The sequence below is a fragment of the Micromys minutus genome (assembly GCF_963924665.1).
Source record: "Micromys minutus genome assembly, chromosome: 16".
Classification (NCBI taxonomy): Eukaryota; Metazoa; Chordata; class Mammalia; order Rodentia; family Muridae; genus Micromys; species Micromys minutus.
The window spans coordinates 52,304,698-52,327,915 of NC_137985.1; the positions used below are offsets into that span (position 1 = coordinate 52,304,698).

Below are 23,218 nucleotides of genomic sequence, written 5' to 3' on the forward strand. Positions count from 1 at the left end.
GCTCTAGATACATTCTTCTGCAAGATGACTCAGACACTGCTTCTGGTACAGCTTTGGAGAAATGCCAACACAAGTAAAAACATTCTTCTGCTACCAGGGCTGTCAATTCAAGGCTTCTTGCGCCTAAAACACAAAATCAACATTTAGTATTGAATTTCACACTTCTCAACATAGACTGGCAAATGACTCTTTAGAAATGTGTGAATTTCTTTTATCAGAAGAAAATTGAAGTCCTTGGAGCAAATGAGTATCTTATAGGATATGACAGGAGGTAACTCCCCCCACCCATGCTGAGCCTGCTAAAGTCATTTTCCTAATTTCCAAAGGAATTAACCCAAGGTTAAAATTTAGAGAAAGAAGTATAAAGATTGGTTTTATGAAATATAGAAAAACAGGCCAGCTCCCTAGCACGTGTTTAACAGAAGAGCAAGTAGTGTGCTTCCTTTAACACAAATTCTGTCGTTCAGCTTCACCATCTTTAGAACATGTACCCTTGGCCGGGCAGTGGCGGCACACACCTTTAATCCCAGCACTTGGGTAACCCTGAGGCAAGCCTGGTCTACAGAGTGAATTCTAGGACAGTCAGGGCTGTTTGTTACACAGAGAAAAAACTTGAAAAATCAAAACAACAACAAAAAGAACATGTACCAACTCATGAGCTCCATCAGGTAAGAGTGACACAAAATTCTGTCATCCTTAGAGTCTGAGGCATCTTGCAGAGAGCGAAGCCTTGTCTATGATTCCAAAAACAGCTGGCACTCAATATGTTTTGTGTATTATATGCCTTGTAATAATATTTAAGAGAAAGACAGCCCTACTTCATCTCTTTCCTGGTGCTCTCAACTCAGCCTCAGAAAGATTTAGAAGTGCCCCAGTGTAAGCAAGAGCTACCAATCTGCTGGCACCTCCTCCAGCAAGTCATGCAGGACTCTGGAAAGCCTGGCACTGCAGAGGCTGGGCACAGATTGTCAGGAGGACACAGCAGGGCCGGCCATAGTACTCACTTGGGTTGTGCGTGGTGCTGATATCCGGGTCCCAGCTGAGATCCTGCTCTCATTTCAACAGCAACGGAACACTAAAGGAAGTGACAGGAAAGGGAAAGGTCAGCCCTGTGACCCAGAGCATCCATTTAGATGGGCTCTATTGCGATGAAATCCAAAGTTGCTCTAGTTCAGCCAAGATGCCTAGGTTAGACCACTAGTCACACATGCAACTCCAGCAAGGCCCTGGAAGATTATCCAGGTATGTTTCCATTTTAGATAGGGAAGGAGAGCGAGTAGACCCGAAGAAGCTGGTGGCCAGGGCCTTGCCCGATTCTCCCCCTAGGAGCCTTTCCTCAGAAGCAGTAGTCACAGGGAGTACTGGGCGCTGCTGCAGGTTAGTCCATCTGCTGTGAATCTCATTAGTCTGGAGTAGTACCCATTCTTGAGCCCTGCCCCTCCCACCCCTACACACACACACACACACGCACACACACACAAAGAAAGAGGGAGAAGACCTTTAGTAAAGAACAGACCTAAAGATATTGCGAGTGTCCTACCAGGATGTTAGTTACAGGCCCCCAGGCTGCATGGGTACTATGTGGTTTTGCCTCAGCATCTTCAAAGAGCATTAAGTGCCACAGCACTATGCAGCTAATTTTAGCAAGCAAGTATTTAATTTTACCCCTACCCTTGTTTCTACATCGGTCCATTCAGACTCTGTACCATCAGGTTGGGCAGGCGCTAGTGTGGACGATCTTCGTTTTCGACTACTGAAAAAGGGGAAACATGATGCAACAATCACTTTTGCATCTAAGAATGGAAAACATCAGAAGGGGGAACCTTCTACACCCCTGCAGAGAATTTTAATGAGCCGCACAGGATATTCAGTTCCTAACAACAAGAGGCCAAGAAACAGCCCTTTAGAGAGAGAATTGTGACCAACACTCACCCAGTTGGAGATTCTTGTTTTAAAGTCTCAATATCAGTAAACTGAACCGATTGTCCACCACCTCTTGTCTTATAAACATCACCCTAAATCCAAGAAAAAAAGGTAAGTTACACTTGATATATCCAAATGGTAAGCAAACTTATCTGAAACTGATCCAAGACTCTTATCCATGTGCCCAAAAGACCCTTGAGCTGCTGAATTTACTGATCAGAATTTCCAGAAACTTTGTTCCATCTCCCATTAACAAGATGGTCACCACAGATAATCAGTACCCACCTTACTGCACCTATAAACTTAAAACCTGAGCTGCAACAAGGCTGTTGACCCAGCCTACCTTCCATGCTCTTGTTCTACCTGCAATGACTCCCATACATCACTGTCTTCTTATTCCTGACCAAAAGAAAAGCCCCCTACAAGGAGGAAAGGCTCTTCTTTCCAACAAAGATTTCTGGGAGGTTCAGTACTGAGTAACATCTTCATTTATTGACCTGTGAGACTATTAAACTGAGATCCTCCAGGTTTGGTGCAAGCATTTTATCTTGAAATGACAGCTAAGTAGGAGACAGTTATGCAGGTAAGGCACATAAAATAGTAAGTTTTTAAAAAAAAAGAAAAACCCAAGAGCCTAAGTCTATTTAAGCAGATCTTGTCTCAGCAGATTCATAACCTAAGCAATTACATTAATCTTCTGTTAAAACAAAAGTTCCACCCAACACCCATGCATGTTCCAGATCTGGTGAAGAGATAGCAGGACAAATGTTTCTCACTGGGATTCTTTTGTGGAAACTTGTTTTTACCTTAATTACTTTAGTCTGAATCTCCCCATCGGAGGCTAGTTCCTGGTGGGTCAGCATGTACTTCTCACACTTAGCTAGCGCCTTTTCATTTGCAACAGACACTGTGATGGCGTGAGGGACATGTGGCTGCATGACTGTCTCAGTTTGCACATTAGAGGCAGGTTTATGATCTACCCATCTGCTCCCTGCAGAGCGGGACCTTCTGTGTCGCACAGGAATTGGTGTGTTCTGATCAGGTTGAAAGAGGAATTGGGAAACAAGCACAACCCAGGATTACTGAGGTTCCGTTAGAAGTGCAGCAGTTACAATGCAAATTCACAGAAATCAAACCTGTCCACGCTAAACATTAGTCATTCAACGTTCTCTTCTCAGCCAAAACAACCAACAGGCATCTTTGGACAACAGTGTGAAGAGGAGGTAGTCTGCTTGAGAACACCCTTGCAACAAAGGGCAAAAGGTACCATGATAGTGACTTTAGGTCTTCCCCTTTATGGCTTGTTCAAGACAAATAGTCCATTTCAAATTCTTGATCAAAAACCAATAATCATGCCTGCTTTGCAAAGCAATAGATTAGCAGGTCTGTTAAAGGTACCAGCAGGATCAACATAACACTTAGGTATGTCCAAGGCATCCAAATAGAAAACATTCCTTATATACAGCCAGACCGAAAAGTGTAAGCTGTTGAAGCTCTGGTGTAGGAAAGGCCTGAAGAACACAGGAGGACAGGTACTGCACATATATTACCTAGTGTAAGTACTTCTCAGCACTTGGAGTAAAGATTTTTGTATTTCAAAGCACATGTCCACAAAAGCTTCAAGTATACCAGCAATTTTTCCCTCCAAACATTTCTTAAAACCTCCAAGAATCAAAGACTATAGCATGAGATCAACTTGTATCATATAATAAAAATTGTTTTCCAGTCAGATGCCATGTTAAACCGCATTTCACGTACACTGCACAGTAGCATGAGCAACTGTGAGCATCTCCAGTTCATAGAACTGCAGGCCCAGTCCTTGCAACCTAGCCAAGCGAGGGTTCCGATTCAGCGTCTGTACAGGAACCCAGCTCAACACAGCTCCAGTGACAACCAAAAACAGTCACAGTTTGCCACTGGGGCACTTCCATTCTGAGAATGGTCTGCTGGACACTGAATAAGAAAACCTAGCTCTAAGATGACAGAGGAGCTTCCTCAAACGTTTACAGTGTAATACACCCAAACCAAACTTTGAAAAAGGGACAGACTAAAAATATCTATTAGCAGTTATCACTCAAGTATTTTGAAAATCTTGACCAAAATGTTAAACTCAGTTTGCCTGGTAACTTCTGACCAATGAAAATGGACACTTTCTGCTGCACTTCTAAGGAGATTTGAATTTTGAGAAAGAAGTTAAAAGGCCATGTCTCTAGTACATCCTCCTGTCTCACAGCCCAAACCAGGCATTTTTTTGTACTGCTGGCCAGGTGAGGATTTACTAGAGCTGATCAGAGACCGATCACCATGATCTGCTCCCTACAAGGCTCAAAGTAAACTTGAACTAAGAACGTGAGACTTTAGTCTGTTGCCTCTAAGAACTCTGGGGCTGGCTAGTCACCCTCATTGGAAATCAGATTGCAGGGCATTTATCAATATTTTACATCAGCTAAGATCTTAAGCAAGTATTTACCTGCAAGACTATTTTACTTAGAACAATAATTTTAAAGGATTAGCTAAGATTTTAGTAAAAATATAATTCACAGTATTCACATGATGATTTATTCAAGTTCAAAGGAAAAACTATCTTAATATTAGAGAAATATAAATTGGGCTCATTTAAGCATCTTTGAATGAGGCAGAGCCTTTTTCATTAAGATAAAAACTTTCAGGGTGCGAAAGCTCTTGGTAGTTCCAAGAAGTTCAAGCAACAAAAACAAAAAGCCGGAAGCAGATTTTGTAGTAGAGACGTGTGATTGCTACATGCAGTGCACCTAGATCGCAGCAAGCGGAAGCCATCACTGGGCAGGCAGGACAGCGAGGTCAGCTACTCAGGAAACACTGACTTCTATCGTGGGAAAATAGAAAGGAGTGTCACGGCTTCAATGACCTTTTTTTAGAATGCATCAGAAGAAAGACCTGCATAAAATAACAGTGGATCTGCCAATGGTGGAGGCAGGAGAAAAATCTAACCCATTAAGAAAAAATTTTAAATAAAAAGATTTTTCTAAAAAAGGAAAAATTTGGGAAGGGGAACCAAAATGGAAGGGAAGGAGGGAGGGAGGGAGGGAGGGAAAAAATATAGTCTCATACATTCCATATTTGGTTTGAGGGAAATTATGGCTCACTAACAGAACAATTGCTTAGCATGCGGAGACCCCAGATTCAATCTCCAGCAACAAGAAAAACAGGAAAAAAAAAAAAAAGAAAAAGGAAGAATAGAAATGGGAGGGAGACACTCATGGTCTTTGGTTCTGTGCAAAGCCCCTTGGTCATGCAAGCAGTCTACTCTAGAGGCCATGCTGGCTGGCACTCAGAGCTCTTGGGCACACGCTTCTGCTTTCTCACATCTTAGTGTGATGTCAGGGAGGTTGTCAGAAGTCAGAGCTGCTTCATTCTGGAGCCCACCCATCTTTCTGTCGACTCCGGAGTCAGGTTACAGAGAGCAGAGGAGAGACAGTCTATCGCTACAAGGCTTTAAAGAACACTGGCACTGACCCTGCGGCAGCGGTCCTCTTGTACGCCTATCTCACTGCTGAACGTAGGGACCATCTCCCTGCCTTCAGTCCAGCACATCCCTCGCCTTCTGTCTGACACCATACACGTTTTACTTTGTCCTGGCTCCTGCTGCCTATGCCTTGCCAGGGAGGTGACATTGACAGGTGTGCTGAATGGAGATAGTTTCTGTTCCCATTCCGAAATACAGGAAGCTACAGAAATGCTGCTGCAAGAGTTAGAGCGTCTGTGTAGCTGTGGCTGGCTCATGAGTTGCTGGCCGCTGGAAATCTGAGCAATATTGTTACTAGAAAGCTAGAAAAATTGGAGAGAAATTAATGAATAAGACTGAAAAACTGAGAAACAATATTACTTTTCTATAATTTTACTACATGATGATTCAACATTGTAAGAAACTGTTTCCAGTCATTAATTTTTTTTTTGCGATACATTTTTTTTTGTTTGTTTGTTTTTTTTGTTTTTGAGACAGGGTCTCTGTAGCCCTGGTTAGTTTGGAACCCTGTGTAAACTAGGCTGGCCTCAAACTCACAGAAGTCTGCATTCCTTGGCCTCCCAAATGCTTGGATTAAATGCATGTGCCACTATGACTGGGCCATTTGTGCTAAGTTTTAAAAGTAGAAGTTTAAAAAATATAACATCAAACAAAACAATTCTCAGAGAAACACACTTCCCGGCCCCCAATTAGAACAACTTTTTTCTAGCACTAATCTAAACACGCTGCAAATACTCACAGGCAGGGGTGAAGGAGAGACAGACCTCTGGATGATTTTCTCCCGGTCCCGGTCCCGGGAAGGTCTCTCTGGCTTCTCGGGTTTGGGTTCAGTCACAATGGCCTTCAGCTGTTTGAGCTTTTCATCTTTGACCCAGAGTTTATTCTGCATCTCCAGCTGGGTGGCTGCCACCCGACGTTCCTACAGGAAGCAGTGACAAGTTACAGTCTACTTCAGTCACACTGTACACATCACCCACTTTATTGCTTGAAAATAGCAGTTCTCTACTTCCAGAGATTAGCAGATACCACTACAACTCTGCAACAGGCACAGACATAAAATATTTAACCTAAAATCAACTCACACATTCCTTCTGCCACTTCATCGTCGTTTCTGTCACCATGCCCTGCAGCCTGGCTTCTAGTCTGCGCTTGTCAGAGAACTCCCGCTGAAGCTTCTGATTCTGGCTTTCCAGCTCCTGCTGCAGATTACGCTTGTCCTCCTCATAGATCGAGGTTGTTTTCTCCAGAATCTCAATCTGCAAAAGACACCGCTGTGCTCAGCATCCGGTGTGCAAACATTTCACCTAACTGTAGAATAAATAGTCCCGAAATTGCTCACACTCACACACACACACACACACACACACACACACACGACCACGTCTGCCCTCTATTTCACCTGAATTCTCAGTTCTACTCAAGACAGAAGTTATTCAACAAGCCCCTCTTCAAGCTCAGCTCCACTCCAGGATTGAAACCCCGCAGGCTCATCGTCCCCCGAAGGCCCTCACAGCAGCGACAGGCATATGAGCTGTTAGAATCACACAGGAGGGAATATGGCCACAAACCTTATACTCCAAAGTCTTGTTTTTCTTCTCCAGTCGTTCTAATTCCGATTTCTGTCCCAAGATCACTCTTTCTTTTTCATTTATTTTTTCCTGAAAGCAGTTTTCCTTATTTGATAGAGAGTTGTCAAATTCTTTTAATAGGGCTTTGAAAGCCACACCTGAAACAGAGCATACAGACTTGCTACTGAGGGTACAGACAGAACCAACAAAAGCAGCTTTCATCGCAGGCTCTGCAGCAAATCCCTCTGTGTGCAGGGACCCAGAGAAGGCTGGGAAGTGCTGGCTGCATCTGTCTGCTCTGCATATGCCTGAGAGCCTGGCTTCAATACTGAAAAACGGGGGGGGGGGGGGATTTGGAAAGAAATTAGGAGTTTGATCCTTGAATGTATAGGAACTGTTCGTAGGTGTTCTGTGACCTCTCCTAACACTTCCAATAAAGCTTGGTTAACAAATGCAGAAACAGAATAATCCCATATTTGAGGTCAAGACCCTAGCACACCACAGTCATTCAAGGAGACAGTTGTTTCCATGACCTGACTGTTCAATTGTGCCACACACTTTTCATTTTTCACATTACTTCACTTTCCCTATGCCACCTTGAGACACAATTATAAGTTATAAATGAATTACAAACAGGAAAAACTATAAAGTGCCATCTTGTATCCATCACTATATTTTTAAAGGCAGAGGCACCCACTTTTTCTTCTTACATTCTTTAAAAGTAAAGTAGGGCTGGTAAGGAAAACAAAACTTTGCCATTCAGATTAAACAATGCCTTGAGACACTAGTCTCCCTTGAGAGTCACTACGATCTGTCTCCACCTCGGAAGCCACAGCAGTGTGACCCGCCCTGCCCTTACATTTCTTGTTAAGCTCCTCCATCATTAATTGTTGTAGGCAGTGCCGTTTCTCCAAAGCGTCGACCAGCTTTGGAAGGGTCTCCTCATCGTTGATATCCAAGAGCCTGCAAGGGGGCAGCGGCGGGAAGCTCTGTAGACTCACTTCAGTCACCAAAGGTTCTGTATTGAATTTAAAATTATAAAAGAACTTAGGCAAATCTGATGCTATGAACAGAGCCCATGAGCTAGTAACCTCAGAATTTTATGTTATTATTATTATTATTATTGTTTTAGCTTACATAGTGCTAGAGTTACATAATACTTCACTATGCCCTGCTTTAGGTATGGAATCTTTCAAAAATTAGATAAAACCTATGTTTTAGTTCAAAGTTTCTTGCATTTGGTCCTTGAGAAGATTTTTGTTTGTTTAATTACAGAAAGACAAGCAAAAAAAAGACAATGACAGACACCAAATCATACCATCTCCAACTGGGCCTCCCCGAGGCAGGTTTCTGTACCGTCTCCCCGGTGTCAGGCCACATATCACCCTGTCTGCTGGTCTCGCTACTTCGACTTCTTGGGTTACTTCAGCAAATCTCATGACTTGCTGCAAATACAAAACGGGGTCTGTAAAAGACGCCTACCTATCCTTTATGTATGACTAAACAGTCTGTCTGCTTATCCACTGACCCTGTATAAATCTACAAAATGTGCAGAATGCCATTCTTCACATCCAAGTAGCTGTTTTCCCTAGAGAAACCAAACTGCACCGGACAAATACTCTTAAATTACCAAGCTTTCTTCATAGTCTTCAGCTTTAGGATTCACACACACGATCATCCGAACCTTCCCTTCCCCATCGAAGTAGTTCTTGAACAGATGGGTTAGCTTTGAATCTCGATATGGAACCATCTATAAAAACATCCAAACGTAAGCACATTAGACAGTTAAAATGCACAAATTAAACAGGAACAAGCTGGGGAAGCTGCTGTGTACCTTGTTAGTCCCATACGTCTGGTTCTCTCTCAGGACTTCCATGCATGTCCTGAGTGTCATCAATGACTGATTAATGTTCCCTGAGAGGAGGTAAGAAACAAAAGACATGTGATCCACCAAGACACGAGCCAGAGAGCCTGTAAGACCGACTTCACTTAACTGCAGGATTCTCATGTCAAGTCCAAGCTGTCCATGCACGAGCCCACTTTACTTTCAACAGTACTGATTCTCAACAGCTTCAATGGCTTTCAGTGACTCTGTTAAAAAACTCTCCAAATACAAAATTCCTCTATTTTTATTTTACCTGTATTGGTGTTTTGCCTGCATGTATGGCATATCGGGGGATGTTGGATCCCCTGAAACTGCAGTTAGAGAATTGTGAGCCTCCATGTAAGTGCTGGGATTTGAACTCAAGTTCTCTAGAAAAGCAGCCAGTGCTCTTAACTGCTGATCCATCTCTCTAGCTCCACAATATGACCTTTTTGAAAAAAGATTTGTTTGCGTATTATACCTAAGTACACTGTAGTTGTCTTCAGACACACCAAAAGAGGGAATCAGATCCTATTACAGATGGTTGTGAGCCACTATGTGGTTGCTGGGATTTGAACTCGGGACCTCTGGAAGAGGAGTCAGTGCTCTTAACCGCTGAGCCATCTCTCTAGCTCCACAATATTACTCTTAGAGAGAGAGAGAGAATCTCTTTAATTTTAATTCTATTCAATTTTATTCTTTATGTCTGAGTGGTTTTGTCTGTATTATGTAAATGAACTACATGTGTGTTTGGTGCTCACAGAGGCCAGAGAGGCATCAGATTCCCTGGAACTAGAGATATGGATAGTTATGAGCTGTCATGTGGTTGTCAAAGTAAACCCAGGTCATCTGGAAAAGCAACAAGTACCTACCTACTTTTTTTTTTTTTAAGATAGGGTTTCTGTGTTGAACAGCAGAGAACTTGCTTCGTAGATCAGGCTGATCTATGGAACTTGCTTTGTAGATCAGGCTGACCTATGTACCTGTCTCTGCCTCTCAGGTTCTGGGAAAGGCGTGTGCCACCATACCTGATGCAAAAAGTGCTCTTACCTGCTGAGCCATTTCTCTAGCCGTGAATAAAATATGACACTTAATCCTATAGTCATTTAAATGAGAGAGGCCCCCATGAGCTCATATGTTTGACTGCTTGGTCTTCAGGTAAAAACTATTTGGGAAGGTTTAAGAGGTAGAACCTGGTTGGTGGAGGTATGTTACTGGAGGAGGGCTTAAAAAGTTTCAAAAGCACAGGCATTCCCAGTCTCTCTCCTCCCTCCACCCTCTGCTTCATGGTTGTGAATCTGATCCACAGCTACCCCATAGCCTACTTAATGCCTTTCTTCTTGCCGTGTTGTCATGGGCTCACCCTCTGAAACTGAAAGCAAGCCCCCAACTAAGTGTTTTCTTTTATAAGTTGCCTTGATCAAGGTGTCTTCATGGCAAGAGAAATTCTGTCATGGACAAAGTCATTTACTTGGCTTTCTTTTCTAGGGGTGGTGGTGTTAGAGACTAAACTCAGGCACCTCATACATGGGAGGCCAATTACATCCCAAGGGATCACTTCAGACTATATTTGGAAAGTGACAGAAGTCCCTCCTACACCCAGGAGGGACATGTTTCTAACAGTCTTAGGAACCAGCAAAATCTGTCTCTACATCAACAGGATTTCTCAGTCATCATCGCTTTTTTCTGACCTAACTCATTTGGATTTCTGAGCCAAGACAAGGCTTGTATAATCACAGCTCTAAGGCTTCAGATCTCAGACGGAACACTGAGCCTCCTAACTCCTTCATGCCTGTCACACAGATCCTTAGCTAGCTCCAATGATACACACCTGCAATCCCAGTCCTCAGAAGGGCTGAGGCAGGAGGACCAACAGCCAGTCTGGATTACCAGAAACAAAACAAAAACCAACAACAAACAAGTCAACTCAGGTGGGCTGGCAAGGTGGCTGAGAATAGATTCGCCTGCTGCCGCGACTGAAGACCTGAGTGTCAGGACCACAAAGGCGAGAACCCTTCCACGATACCTTCTGACCTTTATGCACACCCCAGACATGCATGCATACGGATAAAAAGGTAGAAGATGAAGGACTATGTTCAGTAGTTAATGCTACCACACCGATTAGGCAGACACCGCTCGACAAGCACAAACTCACGCTCCAAGCTGTGGAAAGCCACAGCGCGCCACTCACCAGCTTCACGCAATCTGTTCCCCTCTGCTTTGGTACGGTTGGTTCTCTCACTTCCAGCAAGATCTACCAGAGACAGCTGGCTTATAGTAATTTGCTCTTTTTCCTAAAAGGGAGAAAAATCAATAATGTAAGCTAAACTATACTGCATTACACCCTTAATTCCAACCTTACGAGGTAGAGACAGGCAGATCTCTTGTGAATCCCAGGCCAGCTTGGTCTATAAAGTGAGTTCCAGGAAAGGTCGGGCTACACAGAGAAACCCTGTATCAAAAAATAAAAACAAAAATCTCCAAACAACAACAACAAAAGATCCAGTTAGCATGTACTGAGTTTTAATGGGCAGTGTATGCAGAATACAAATGCCCAGGGCAGCAGAGGATGGAAGCTGGACGCTCACTCAGTACGAGTCCGCTACCTGGCTGTCCTCAGTGCAGATGTTAACTTCTAGAGAACAAGCACACTGCCATTCTGCTCTAACAGGTGTTATTTATTTTCTAGCATGGGAATTCTACACTTTGTTTTCAGCAACACACACATAACATAAGCAAAATAACCCCCCCCCCAAACAGAACACATTAAGCTAACAGTTTCACAGTACTCTAACTTATATAAAGAAATCAAAGTCAGGGCAGACATGCTCCGTGGTTAAGAGCACTTGGCAGCTTGGAGCCCTCTGTGACTCCAGATCCAGGGGGGATCTTCTGGCCTCCATAGCCACCAGACACACACGTGGTACACAGACATCCATCCAGACAAAACATTCATACACATCATATAAAAATAAAGCTTTTAAAAAGAAAGTAAAGAAACACCTAAATGGTATTTACGTTCCTAATTCATAGGAAATCAAATGTGGAGAAGACTTGTTTGTGGCCATTTTCTGACTAACAGTTGTTAACTCAGCCAGGCCGTGAACAAGAAGCTTCACACTGTTTCCTGTGAAGGTTTCAGTAATTCGCATGGCCTTGTGGGAAGGCCAGACAGCCGGGCAATCGGCATGAATCCGATCCGGATCCGAGTGAGCGGAGCTCACACTTTCCCACATTGAACAGTTAAAGTCATGACCAGTGAAACAAGACTTCAGTCCTAGCAGGGGAGGCTGAGGCAGGGAATCTCTGAGCTCCAGGCTCCATAGAGAGATCCTGTTATCAAAAACAAAAGGCAGGCATGGTGGCATATGCTTTAATTCTGGCCGTTAGAAAGCGGGGGTGGGGTGCGGGGGGGGGTGGGGGGGCAGCTTTACCTATACAGTGAGAAATAACCAAAAACAAACAGAAGAGGCCATGGATTTGAAAAGCAGCAAGGAAAAGCACAGGGGACGGTTTGGGGAGAGGAAAGGGAAGGGAGAGATTATGTAACTGCATTATAATCCCAGAAGAGAAAAGACACAAAAATGTTCAGAATCACGCTGGCCTCAGTACACGAGGCGATCTCACGAGGCAAGCAACACCTAAAACAATGCAACACTTTTCCGACAGACCTTTTAAAGCTTTGCAAACCCTCTCTCTTCACAACACTGCAAAACGTGTGCCATGCATGCTCGACCCTAGGATCTGATTCAATAGGCAGAGCCCAGAAACTGTACTGCTGACATGAAGTCATCAACTATTAACTCTACAGCAATATTCATCACCGTGGCAACCCCTAATTTAGGTCATCTTCTAAAGACTAAAACGTTACCTGTAAGACATTGTCCCCATCAGCATCCAGGGGAGCCTGGACAAGTTTAATGCTGAACACACTATGTGAACGACTGGACTCTCTGTTCAAATGGGTGTTAGCAATGCGTCTCTTTTTCTGACCTGTGATGACAGAGAAACCACCGATTAAAGCTGGACTCAGCCATTTATTACACCTGTTTTCTAATTAATCCAGAAGGGCTTCTGTTAAATCATAGCAACAACTCTAGGGGTTAAAACCACAGATCACATTTTTCAAATTCTAGTCGTTTCTGACCTCTCCAGAAAACCTCAAAAGCCTCCTCCGTGGACTTCACCTCTACTTCCGTACATCCTGCAACATACATGTTGTGGTTCTTATCTTCTCGGAGCGCCTTAGACTGTGGGAGTCTGTGGGAAACAAAGAGTTAGTTTCCTGAGACAACTGTCTTCTGAGAGTAAGGTTAAGTGCCAAGCAACACAATGTCCCCTTGCTCCTTAGCCTGCTAACAGAACCCAGAGCCTCTATGCAAGCTAGCTAAGTGCTGGACCACTGAGCACATCCCCAGTTCTTAAGTTTAGCTCATGGTTCTAAAAGCTGGAGAGTCCGTGAGTGTGGTGCTGACACCCAGTGAGGTGTCAGTCCTAGGACTGTGAAAGAACACGCTCCTAGGACAACCATTCTCTAATGGATGTAAATTTACTGAAGATCCCCCAAAGAAATCTCACCACCACCTGGGCCTGGCACCCACAGAAACTAGAAGAGAGCATTGGATGCCTGGAACTGAAGCTAAAGGTGGCTGTGAGCCACCACATGGTGCTGAGGATTGAACACCGGTCCCTGGAATGCAGCCAGTGCTCTTAACGTTTGAGCCATCTCTCCAGCCCATGTTTTAACTAATTTTCTTTGTCTGGGCTCAAAAGTGTGGAAGTCAGAGGACAATTTACAAGTCTGTTCCCTCCTCCTATGTTGGTTCCAGGGAAGGAGCTCAGGGTGTCAGGCTTAGCGGCAAGTACCTTTCCCTGCCCCTCCGTAGCCCCACATTCAGTTTTGTGAATGGTGAGGTTGCAGACACTTACCAGCCACCATCACTGATAATCAAGAAAGCAGGGTTTAGAGGGTAGCAGCCTGCCCACTACCAAGGGAAAGCAAACTACCTACAAACATGCCGCACATGCCCCACCCCCACTAGTGTTAACCACACCCTTTCCCTTAAGAGTCAACACCACATACACAGACTCTGCGCTCCTCATGGGTGTACTGCAGCCGTTCCACCTACCGAAGAAATAGGCAGACATTACTGCTCTAGAGCAGCCATCCTACAATGGCCTTTCAGTCCAGACTAGTGACTTAAAGCCTCCATGTGTGATCCTGTCACTTGGCTCCTCAGAAAAGAGTTGTGAAGCTCCTCACAGTAATCCACAATCAGCACTCACGAGATGACACCTCAGGAGGGCTCGTCTCCTTTGTGTGACTAAATCAACTAAGACAGTGTCACTTAGGACATCACTTAGGACAAGCCAAACAGACTCAGACATAGAGACATATTTAGTAGAGCTGGGCAGTGGGACACGCCCTTAATTCTAGCACTTGGAAGACGGGTAGATATTTGCGCATCTATGGCTAGCCTCATCTACATAGTAATTTTTTAAAGGAGTTAAAATGGCAGCAATGAAGGACACCACAGACGTGAGGGTAAAATAGGTACACACAAGACTGGAGTTGACACAGAGGACAGTTTAAAAGCATGAAAGTTTTTGTTTTGTTTTATAACCTAACCCTGTTATCTCTTTCCATTTCAACATTCCAAAAGCAGAGACAGGAAACTCTAAAACAAAGCCCCTTGAACAGTTTCCATCTGAAGCTGGGCTTGGTGGTGCCCACTGCTACCCCAGCTCCGAGAGGCTCCAGTAACTGGAGGCCAGTCTGTGCAACCCAGCCACACTGCCTCAAAAACACAGCTCTCATCAGAGGAGTGACAGATTTCATTCACTTGCACCTTTATACTGTTTGACTAGTCATGAGTAATCCAGGGATTCTCAACGAGTCCTTCTTAGGAAGGCAACTCAGTAAGCGCCTCAGAAATCCTTTTATCAGTTACAGCCTCAGCCAGAATCCATGTACTTTTCCTGTTAGTGAACACACTGACGTTAGTGGACATCAGTCTGTTTTCAGCTTAATGGTCCTCTAAATCCAGCTGTTTCCAGAGTAATGTCCATACACACACACATGTTATATGTAAGACACAGGGCTTCATGTTACTTATGTTCTAACTGGCTGCAGTAAACACAGATGCGAGACCAGCCTTCAGCTAAAGAATAAAACCACCGACAGTGCACTAGTCCCTTGACAAAAGATGTGTGTTTCATCTCTGAAACAGAGGCACACTTCTGTAACGCTACATGGTAATTGGTCTTCAGATTCTGCAAGGCAAGGCCCATGAACACCTAAGGAGTAGCATTTACCTCTGGCGAATGATAGTGCAGTATGGCTGTACACTAACCAGCAATGGATGAGCTAAGAATTACTTGTTCACACAAGTATCCATTCCATTGAGATCACCAAGACAAAAACAGCCAAAAAGGCTGCAAACTCCCAGCACCGTCAGGATGCTGAAAGGTGCCCCAATATTACCTATAAAGTTGAGATTTGTCTCAAACCTAAGGCTAAATTTTCAAAAGCAATTTCCAAGATCTTCAGGTAACTGCCTTAACCCACTGGTTTCCTAATACAACTACACTCTAAGTCTTGCCGGGCAGTGGTGGCACACGCCTTCAGTCCTAGTGCTCAGGAGGCAGAAGCCGGTGGATCTCCACTAATGCCAGGACAGCCAGGGCTACACAGAGAAACTCTGCTGAAAACAAAGCAAATAAAACAAGAAAAAGGAAGAAAAGTATTCACTGATATATGATTAGTATTAGTGCACCCTGAAAACAAATGCAAGCACTATGTCCACTTATACAGGAAACCGTGGGCTGCTGGAAGCCATTCAAGGTGAACTGAAGACTCTTCACACTTACTTGGGCTTTATGGGGTCAAACTGCACTTCTTCCAACAGATCATAAATGTAATTATTATAGATTTCAATGTAAGAGACAAATACTCCATAGACGCTGTCCTCATCAACTTCTTCTGCCTTGCAGAATTCTTGTACATTTATCATATCTGCGAACTCTGGATCTGCTTGTCGCCTACAAGAAAGCAGGTCAAAATCCACTCTGAGTTAGGATAAAGTAGAAAATGGCTGTGTTGGGTGGTTCTATGTACTCGACACAAGCTGGAGTCTTTAGGGAAAGGGGCTCTAAGTTGGAGAAGATATTTACTTCTGTAAGACTGGCCAACAGGCAAATCTGTCTAACATTTTCTTGGTTAATGATCAATGTGTGTAGTACCAACCCTGTGCAGGTTGGTCCTGGTTGTATAAGAAAGTAAGCTGAACCAGCCATGGGTGCAAACCAGAAGACACACCTTCCATGGCTTCTGTATCGACTCCTGCCTTGAGTTCCTGCCCTGACTTCTCTCAGTGAAGGACTGTTACTTGGAGGTGTAAGATGAAAGAAATCCTTTCTTTCCTAAGCTGCCTTGTTCGAGGTATTTTCACCTGTCAGAGTGAAAACAAACTGACAAACGATCTGCCACATAAAGCTGAAATCATAAGCAGCTTTACTCAGACTCAGGGTGGGCCGAGGATACCCTAAGCCCTCAAGATTCACAACACAGGAATTCACCCTCCCCCAACTCACAGACACCCTCTTGAAACTAGCTAGATAAAATACCTGAGCAGTCAAGAACACGCCTCAGCCCCGACTCACAAAAGTCGGCTGTAAGACTAACTTTTCTAATTTGTACTAACCTTCTCCAGACCTGTGGAAACTGTAGGACAGAATTCCACCCACCCCGGGTCACAGTGAAGTCACTCACTTGCTAGAAGGTGTCTTTGGAATGGGCATGGCTTCTCGTTTCTGCCGTTCTAACAAGGCGTCCACCTCACACTGTATCTCCATACTGTTCCTGTCGTTAGACTTAAACACCTGAGAGAGGCAAGAAAGGCTTGAAAAGAAGAACTTTACTCAAAGCACAGAAACATTTGAAAATAGGAGACACTCTAACATTTAAGCCTGGGGAAGGGCAAGAGAGTTGCTGGCCTGCAGCTCGAGCCTCTTTTTATAACACCCAAGTGCTGCCACCACAGGCACACAGCCACCGTGCCCACATCCGCGTCTATGCAAGAGTCAAAGTAGCTCCAATGTCTTTGTCTTTCCTCAGCATCCTAGATGTCTCAGCCCTGGGTCCATAGTAACAGTAACAACCCAGAGGAATTGTACTCACGTAACGTTTTGCTTGAAATGACCCTATGCTGTTAAAGATCATATTCAAACAACGAGGAAGCAGGCCTCCGGACCCTGGAGACCCTGTCATTGTGTAGGTTTTTCCACTTCCCGTCACGCCATATGTAAACAAAAGACCTACAGTGTAACAAGGAACAATGAGTTATAGTCAAAGTCCCACATAACATTGCATTGTATATTAACAAACCCAAAAAGGGCATCGCTCTAACGAGTTAAATCTGAATTCAATGTCAAGCCAAATATATAAATATTAAAAAGTTTTATCACAAGGTCAAACAGGGAATTCAGTTAAACTCCAAGAATCATACCATTCTTGCCATGAATGAGGTCATCTACCAAGGGATTAGCTACGACATCAAAAAGTTCCTTCTGGGTGGTGTGAGTGCCAAACACCCGCTTAAATGAGTACTGGGTCTGTGGAGAAGAGAAAAACATCACCACATGGGGCCCATTAGGTTAGCGCTGTATCGTCTACATTTGGAATGTTTCTGTAGCGAGCATTTCTAATCAGGACATGTTAAAACAAACAAAAGGCCCACCAAGAATGACCCTTAAGCTTGGAGCCTTTAGTAGTCACTACACACATAAATCACAGCCATCATAACAAATACGTTCAGTCCTAAAGTGAAGAAAGTCAGAGTCCGCTAACGCTGCATAGATGAGTGATCAAAATCAAGCACGTGTGCCCAGTGCTGGAGGCTGAGACAGGTGCCCTAGCACACTACGCCCCACACAGCTGCCCGCTATTTCCCTCACAGTGCTCTGCGGAGCCTCATGTCTGTTACGGCTCAGAGAAATGACAAGATCTCTTCTACTTGGCAAGATCATTCTTGTAGCTCTGCGGACGCCATTACACAAGATCCAAGATCATCTGTAAAAGCAGGCAGAGCACAGAGGCTTCAGGAAGGGCCCTCTGACTGGCACGCTGACAAACTTCCACCGCCGTCTTCCATTGCTCTTCCTCAGCCTGCAGCCAATGGGCATGTCTCAGTGCACAGATCAGAAAGCAGCTAGGCAGGGAACTCATGCTGGTAAGTTATATTTAGCACTAGCTAAAGTATCCGGTGCCCTGAATGAAGATAAAAACCACTCCCCCACCACAAACAGTCTGATTAGTAACCAGCTCAGAAGGAGCTGACAGGAAAGGACAGAGTCACGGTCCACTTTGCAGGACTGTCTGGATGTCCCCACTAGAAACAGATGGCGGAGGAACGCAGCTCCCAGGCTTCTGGGCTGGGCAACTGGCAGTGACGGTGAAGAAGAAAATATTTAGAGGGTAGCAGGGACTCAAGAGCTCCTTTCAGCACAGAGAGGAGCGGGGCAGCGGCGGTACGGGCTACTAACTCCAGCAGTTGGGAAGCAAAGGCAGGCAGATCTCTGAGTTCAAGGTTAGCCTGGTCCACAGAGCAAGTTCCAGGACACAAAAGCTACAGAGAAACCCTGTCTCAAAAAACTTAAAAAAAAAAAAAAAGAAGAAGAAGAAGAAGAAGAGAGAAAAAAGACGTGGGGTTGCCATAAAATTTTCAGAACATTTAAAACCATGGAAATGACAGAACGGAGTCCCCAGGTCAGGCATGGTGACTCAGGGAACACTACCTGTGTTCCCAACACTCAGGAGGCTAAGACAAGTTCAAGTCCAGTCAAGCTAATATGTGAGGCCCCATCTCAAAACAAAACAAAACAGAAAACAGAAGATGAGGGGGGGGGGGTAGGGAAGAGCCCGGGACACAGCCCACCTTAGTATTCAGAGGCTAGATAGGAGAAGCCAGCAGAAGGGGGCAGAGACAAAACAGCCTAGAGCTGAGAGGCGAAGGAGGGCGCTTCAGGAAGGGGCAGGCTGCTGAGATAATGAGACAAAGTCGGCAGCACAGGACGTGGGAGGTCTACAGACGAAACCACTGCAGCACTGTGCCCAAGCCCGGTGTGGTGGCTCAGGCCTGGAACCTCACCATAGAGGAAACTGAGATAGACAACATGCCACAAACTTAAAGGCGGCCCAGATTACACCCAGAATGCTCTCGGACAGACAGTTTAGAGGGTAAGACCCTGTGTCAGCAAGCAGAAGAGTGAACGGCAGTGTGAGAGCAGAGGCCTGAATCGATCGTCTATTTTCTGCATTCCCATATTCCCATGCCTTCAGCAAATCCGACTTCCTGCCTTATTATATGAACTACTTGTCTACTGACTGTCAGTTTAGGGTATAAAGTTCATCAAGGCAGCACAGGCTGACCTGGAACTCATGACCCTCTCACTTCAGCCTCCTAAACACATTTATTCACTTACTCATTAGGTATAAAAACTCTCTCACTACACCTCAGACATGCCTCTCATACCGCACTCAAACAGTAAAGGCAGGTGGATCAGCCACCAGTTCAAAGCCAGACTGAGCTAGAAAGATGAGAGATGGTGCTGAACATGAACAAGGTTCTGAGTTCACACCTAACACCACAAAAACCAAACAGCAAAACCCACTGGAGGCATCAAGAGACACACACTTCTAATTCCAGTACCAGGGAGACCAAAACAGGACGACCAGAAGAAGTTTTGAGGCCAGCCTAGGTATGACGGTCTGAATCAGAAAGGCCCCCGTGTGCTCATAGATTTGAATGTTTGGGTCCCAGTTGGTAGATGTTTTAGGAAGGATTAAGAGGTGTGGCCTTGTTGGAAGAGGTTTGCAATGGGGGTGGTTTTTAGGTTTCAAAGGCCCAATGTTTCTCTTCCTGCCTCGCGATTGTGTGTTAGAATATAAACTCTTGGCTACTGCTCTAGTGCCATGTGTGAGTGTCGCCACGTGTGAGTGCCAATGTACTCGCTATGATGGTGATCATGGACTCCAAAACTGTAATGCTTTCTAAGTTGCCTTGGTCATGGTGTCTCTTTATAGCAATAGAACAGGACAAACACGCTGGGCCACAAGGTGATATTGTCAGAGAAACAAAACCTTTTATAGTTGACCCAAATACACACTACTACTGTGGATGTAGCTCAAATGGAAGAGCACCTGCACAAGAGTCCTGGGTTCAAGCCCCAGGGAAGGGAAAAACACACAAAATGTCTCTTACTAAATGTTATCAAATCTCCTCGTATGAAGTTTAAACACAGTCAGGTGATGAAGACACACACCTCTAACCCCACCACTCAGAAAGCAGACAAGCAGATCTCTGTGAGTTCCAAGCCAGCCTAGTCTATATAATGAGTTTCAGGACAGCCAAGGCTGTAAGAGCCTGCCTCAAAAAATACAGAGACAGACAGACAGAAGAAAAAATCCCCTGAAAGCAACCCGCTAATCCCAACATACCAAAAGTCCATCTGCATGTCCTAGAAATGAAAGACATTTTAGATATAAGGTGGCTAAAGTATTCCTTCCCACACATGAATTAAATTTAAAACTGAAAACAACTTGGTCCCACCAGGAGCCTACCTCCTTGTAGTCTCCATTTCTGTTGAGCCGACAGCCCTCGGGGGTGTGGAGCTGCACAGTGGTACCATTGATCACTTCTACGCAGCATTCTTGGTCAGGAAAGCTCAGTGGGCGCACCCTGCAGTACACCTGGGAAAAACAGGGCGGCGTCCAAACAAGGCTGACTTTTCGCCTGATTTTCCTCGTGGCTTTTCTGATTTTCTGTCTGCTGAGGCACAGGTTGAGTCTGTGGCCCAAGCTGGAGCTCTGAGAAACCGGCTAGTGTGCAGGGTGCTCAGCATTCACCTGACTTCCCATTTAAGTTCTGCTTACTCATCTACAAATACCTGATCGTCAACACAAACTCCTGAGTCATCCAAACCAAATCTACAGCTCAGAAGGGCAAAGATTCATTAAATCAAAGTAAGTCCAGGTTAAAATATTAAACTGTAATCTCTTCACAGTTGTGCACAAATAAAATTGTAACACCACGAAAATCTCTCTGAATAGCTGAAAAAGCCACTAAATTCTTTAGAGTTGGATGCCATTTCAAACAGCCAGCTCAGGTGTGCATGGCAGCACACATTTGTAATAACCACACTTGGCTCATCTGAGGAAAACCCGTCCAGCTGCGCTCACAGCAGCCCGTGCAGTGGCACTAGAGACCCCCTGCAGTGGCAGTGAGGTGGCGGTATCCAGAGACTTCCCCCTTCCAGGAAGAGGTATCAACTAGATTGAGTTGTTCTACACTAGTCTCTCCGAACCTCACCACATACAGGTGGGGAGGGCTAGGATGTGAGACGTCCCCGCCCCATCCCAGAAAGCAGAACCCGGTGGGAGACCATTTAACTTTTCAAATCTAATTAGTGATAGCAGGTTTGCAGTCAGCAACCCAAGAGCTCCTTTTCCCCGGGCCAGTTAATCCTGTAGAGAAAGCAAACTTCCTGGCTAAAAGTAGCTTTATACAATTGAGTGATTTAACTGTGTGCTCTTTAACCCAACTTTCATATCGATTTCCTCCCCTCTTTCAAGCACACACAAGACAGAATGGACTAAAGAACACACACACACAACGCACATACATATACACACACACACACACTCACACACACACCTTACCCCCACTGGATCTTTAAGGTTTGTCTGAGATCCTTTTTTTATTACAGGTTTTCTGGGCATCTTAGCCTTCCTGTTTAAAAAGAAAAAAAAGGATAAATTTCATAGAAGACATCACAAATTCTAATGATGATGAACTTCCTGGGACTTAAAAAAATCACATCAAATAACATGAATATATAAATAAGACTAAGCTGTATTAGAGAAATGTGGCATATGTATTATAACTCATTAAAACTGTGGCTGGGAAAATATACTTTTGATACCAGAAGTGCCCAGGGGAATTTTTGTTTGATATATTTTTTTTAATGTTGGAGAGCAGATTCAGAGATTTGTTCATGCTAGGCATGAAGAGCAGATTGTTCACAATGCTGAAATTTCTTGCTATTTTCAGTAAACAATATAAAAAACATTTTGATTTATTTCAACATTCCCTATCATTCAACTTTTTCTTTCTCATTTATAGGCTACAAGAATACTTAACACAAATTAAAAAGGAAGATTCGTTTACTTTGTCGATCATTAAAATATTTTTCTCAATAGAGTCACACGTAAAACAGAAGCAAACCAGAGTTGGGCGATATACTGGGGTAGGTATCCTTAAGTAAATATAAAGTCTTTGACGTTTCCTCATTTGAAAAAGTTCCGTTTTGTGAGTGTGTGTGTGTGTGCGTGTGAAAGTAACGATTTCTAAAGCCAGCCCTCCTTTGCAGTAAAAGTGTAACCAGGATATGGCTCTCCCGAAGTGTCTAGGAATTGCTGAGGAATGTGGGCGTGGGACACAGAGTAGGCGGGTGGGATGGCCTGGGGACAAAGATAGCTCTAGGTAACTGAGCTGCAGAAGGACCCTGACCTCGAGGCTAGGATTAGGGAAAAGAAGCCGGTGAGCTCCACCGGGTCCCTGGACTTGCCACCTGCACAGTGGGCCCGGAGGAGGGAAGCTGGGGAAGGATGGCCAGCCCCGAGGATGGCAACCCGCGGAGGTGGTGACACACAGCCCCGGACTTGGAGCCAGCCTTAGCGGGCTGAGAGGACTGTGCGGGAGCGGGCGCACCGGGGTCGGCAGCCACCAGAGCTCTGAGGTGCGCAGCCCCGGCCTGCACGTCCGGACTCAGCTCCCGGGCAGCCCCCGGTCTCGGCGTGAGGAGGGCGGCTACCCCCACCCAGCCGTCCCACTAGTCCCCTCCTGGTACTCACGCCGACTTCATGACCGAAGGCTCCGTGCTATCCTGACGCGCGCGCGGGACGTCGGGCTCAGACCGGAGCAGCGCTGGCGGGAACGAAGCGGTGCCGACGGCGGCCGCGGGGACCCGGACTCAGTCTGCGGAGAGCCTGGCGGCGTCGCTGCAAAAGCCCCGGTGTGCGCCCGCCCGGCGCATTTCAAACGGGCCAATCAGCGACCGCCTGCGGCGAAGGGGCGGGGCCTCGGGGAGCGCTGGCACGGCCGGCAGGGGCGCTGGTCTCCTTGGCAACCCAGGGGGAACCTAAGGAGGGGACATCCCGGCCCTTTCCGTTCTGACGCAGAAACTGTGGTCTCCCTGCCTTTGTCCAGAGAACCTCTAAGGAAGTCGTGGTCCGGAATGTTTTACTCACAGACTGGCCGGCTGGCTTTCAGGCCACCGCATCATCTTAATTCATTTTAC

The 23,218-nt window shown here is 45.1% G+C and overlaps 1 protein-coding gene across 1 annotated transcript; it reads right to left on the minus strand.

Moving 5' to 3' along the window:
• On the minus strand, positions 1 to 21,915 carry KIF23 (kinesin family member 23; the record flags this gene model as incomplete). Its single annotated transcript, XM_080930606.1, has 24 exons — positions 1 to 123; positions 1,005 to 1,075; positions 1,672 to 1,750; positions 1,933 to 2,015; positions 2,730 to 2,957; positions 5,419 to 5,730; positions 6,168 to 6,347; positions 6,511 to 6,684; positions 6,997 to 7,154; positions 7,856 to 8,014; positions 8,315 to 8,441; positions 8,627 to 8,746; positions 8,831 to 8,910; positions 11,052 to 11,154; positions 12,732 to 12,853; positions 13,008 to 13,120; positions 13,944 to 13,985; positions 15,731 to 15,901; positions 16,632 to 16,741; positions 17,040 to 17,176; positions 17,368 to 17,473; positions 20,481 to 20,609; positions 21,579 to 21,648; positions 21,842 to 21,915. The coding sequence occupies 24 exons, from the start codon at positions 21,913 to 21,915 to the stop codon at positions 108 to 110; spliced, it is 2,964 nt and encodes a 987-aa protein (XP_080786732.1). The 3' UTR covers positions 1 to 107.
• Between the last annotated feature and the right edge of the window lie 1,303 nt (positions 21,916 to 23,218).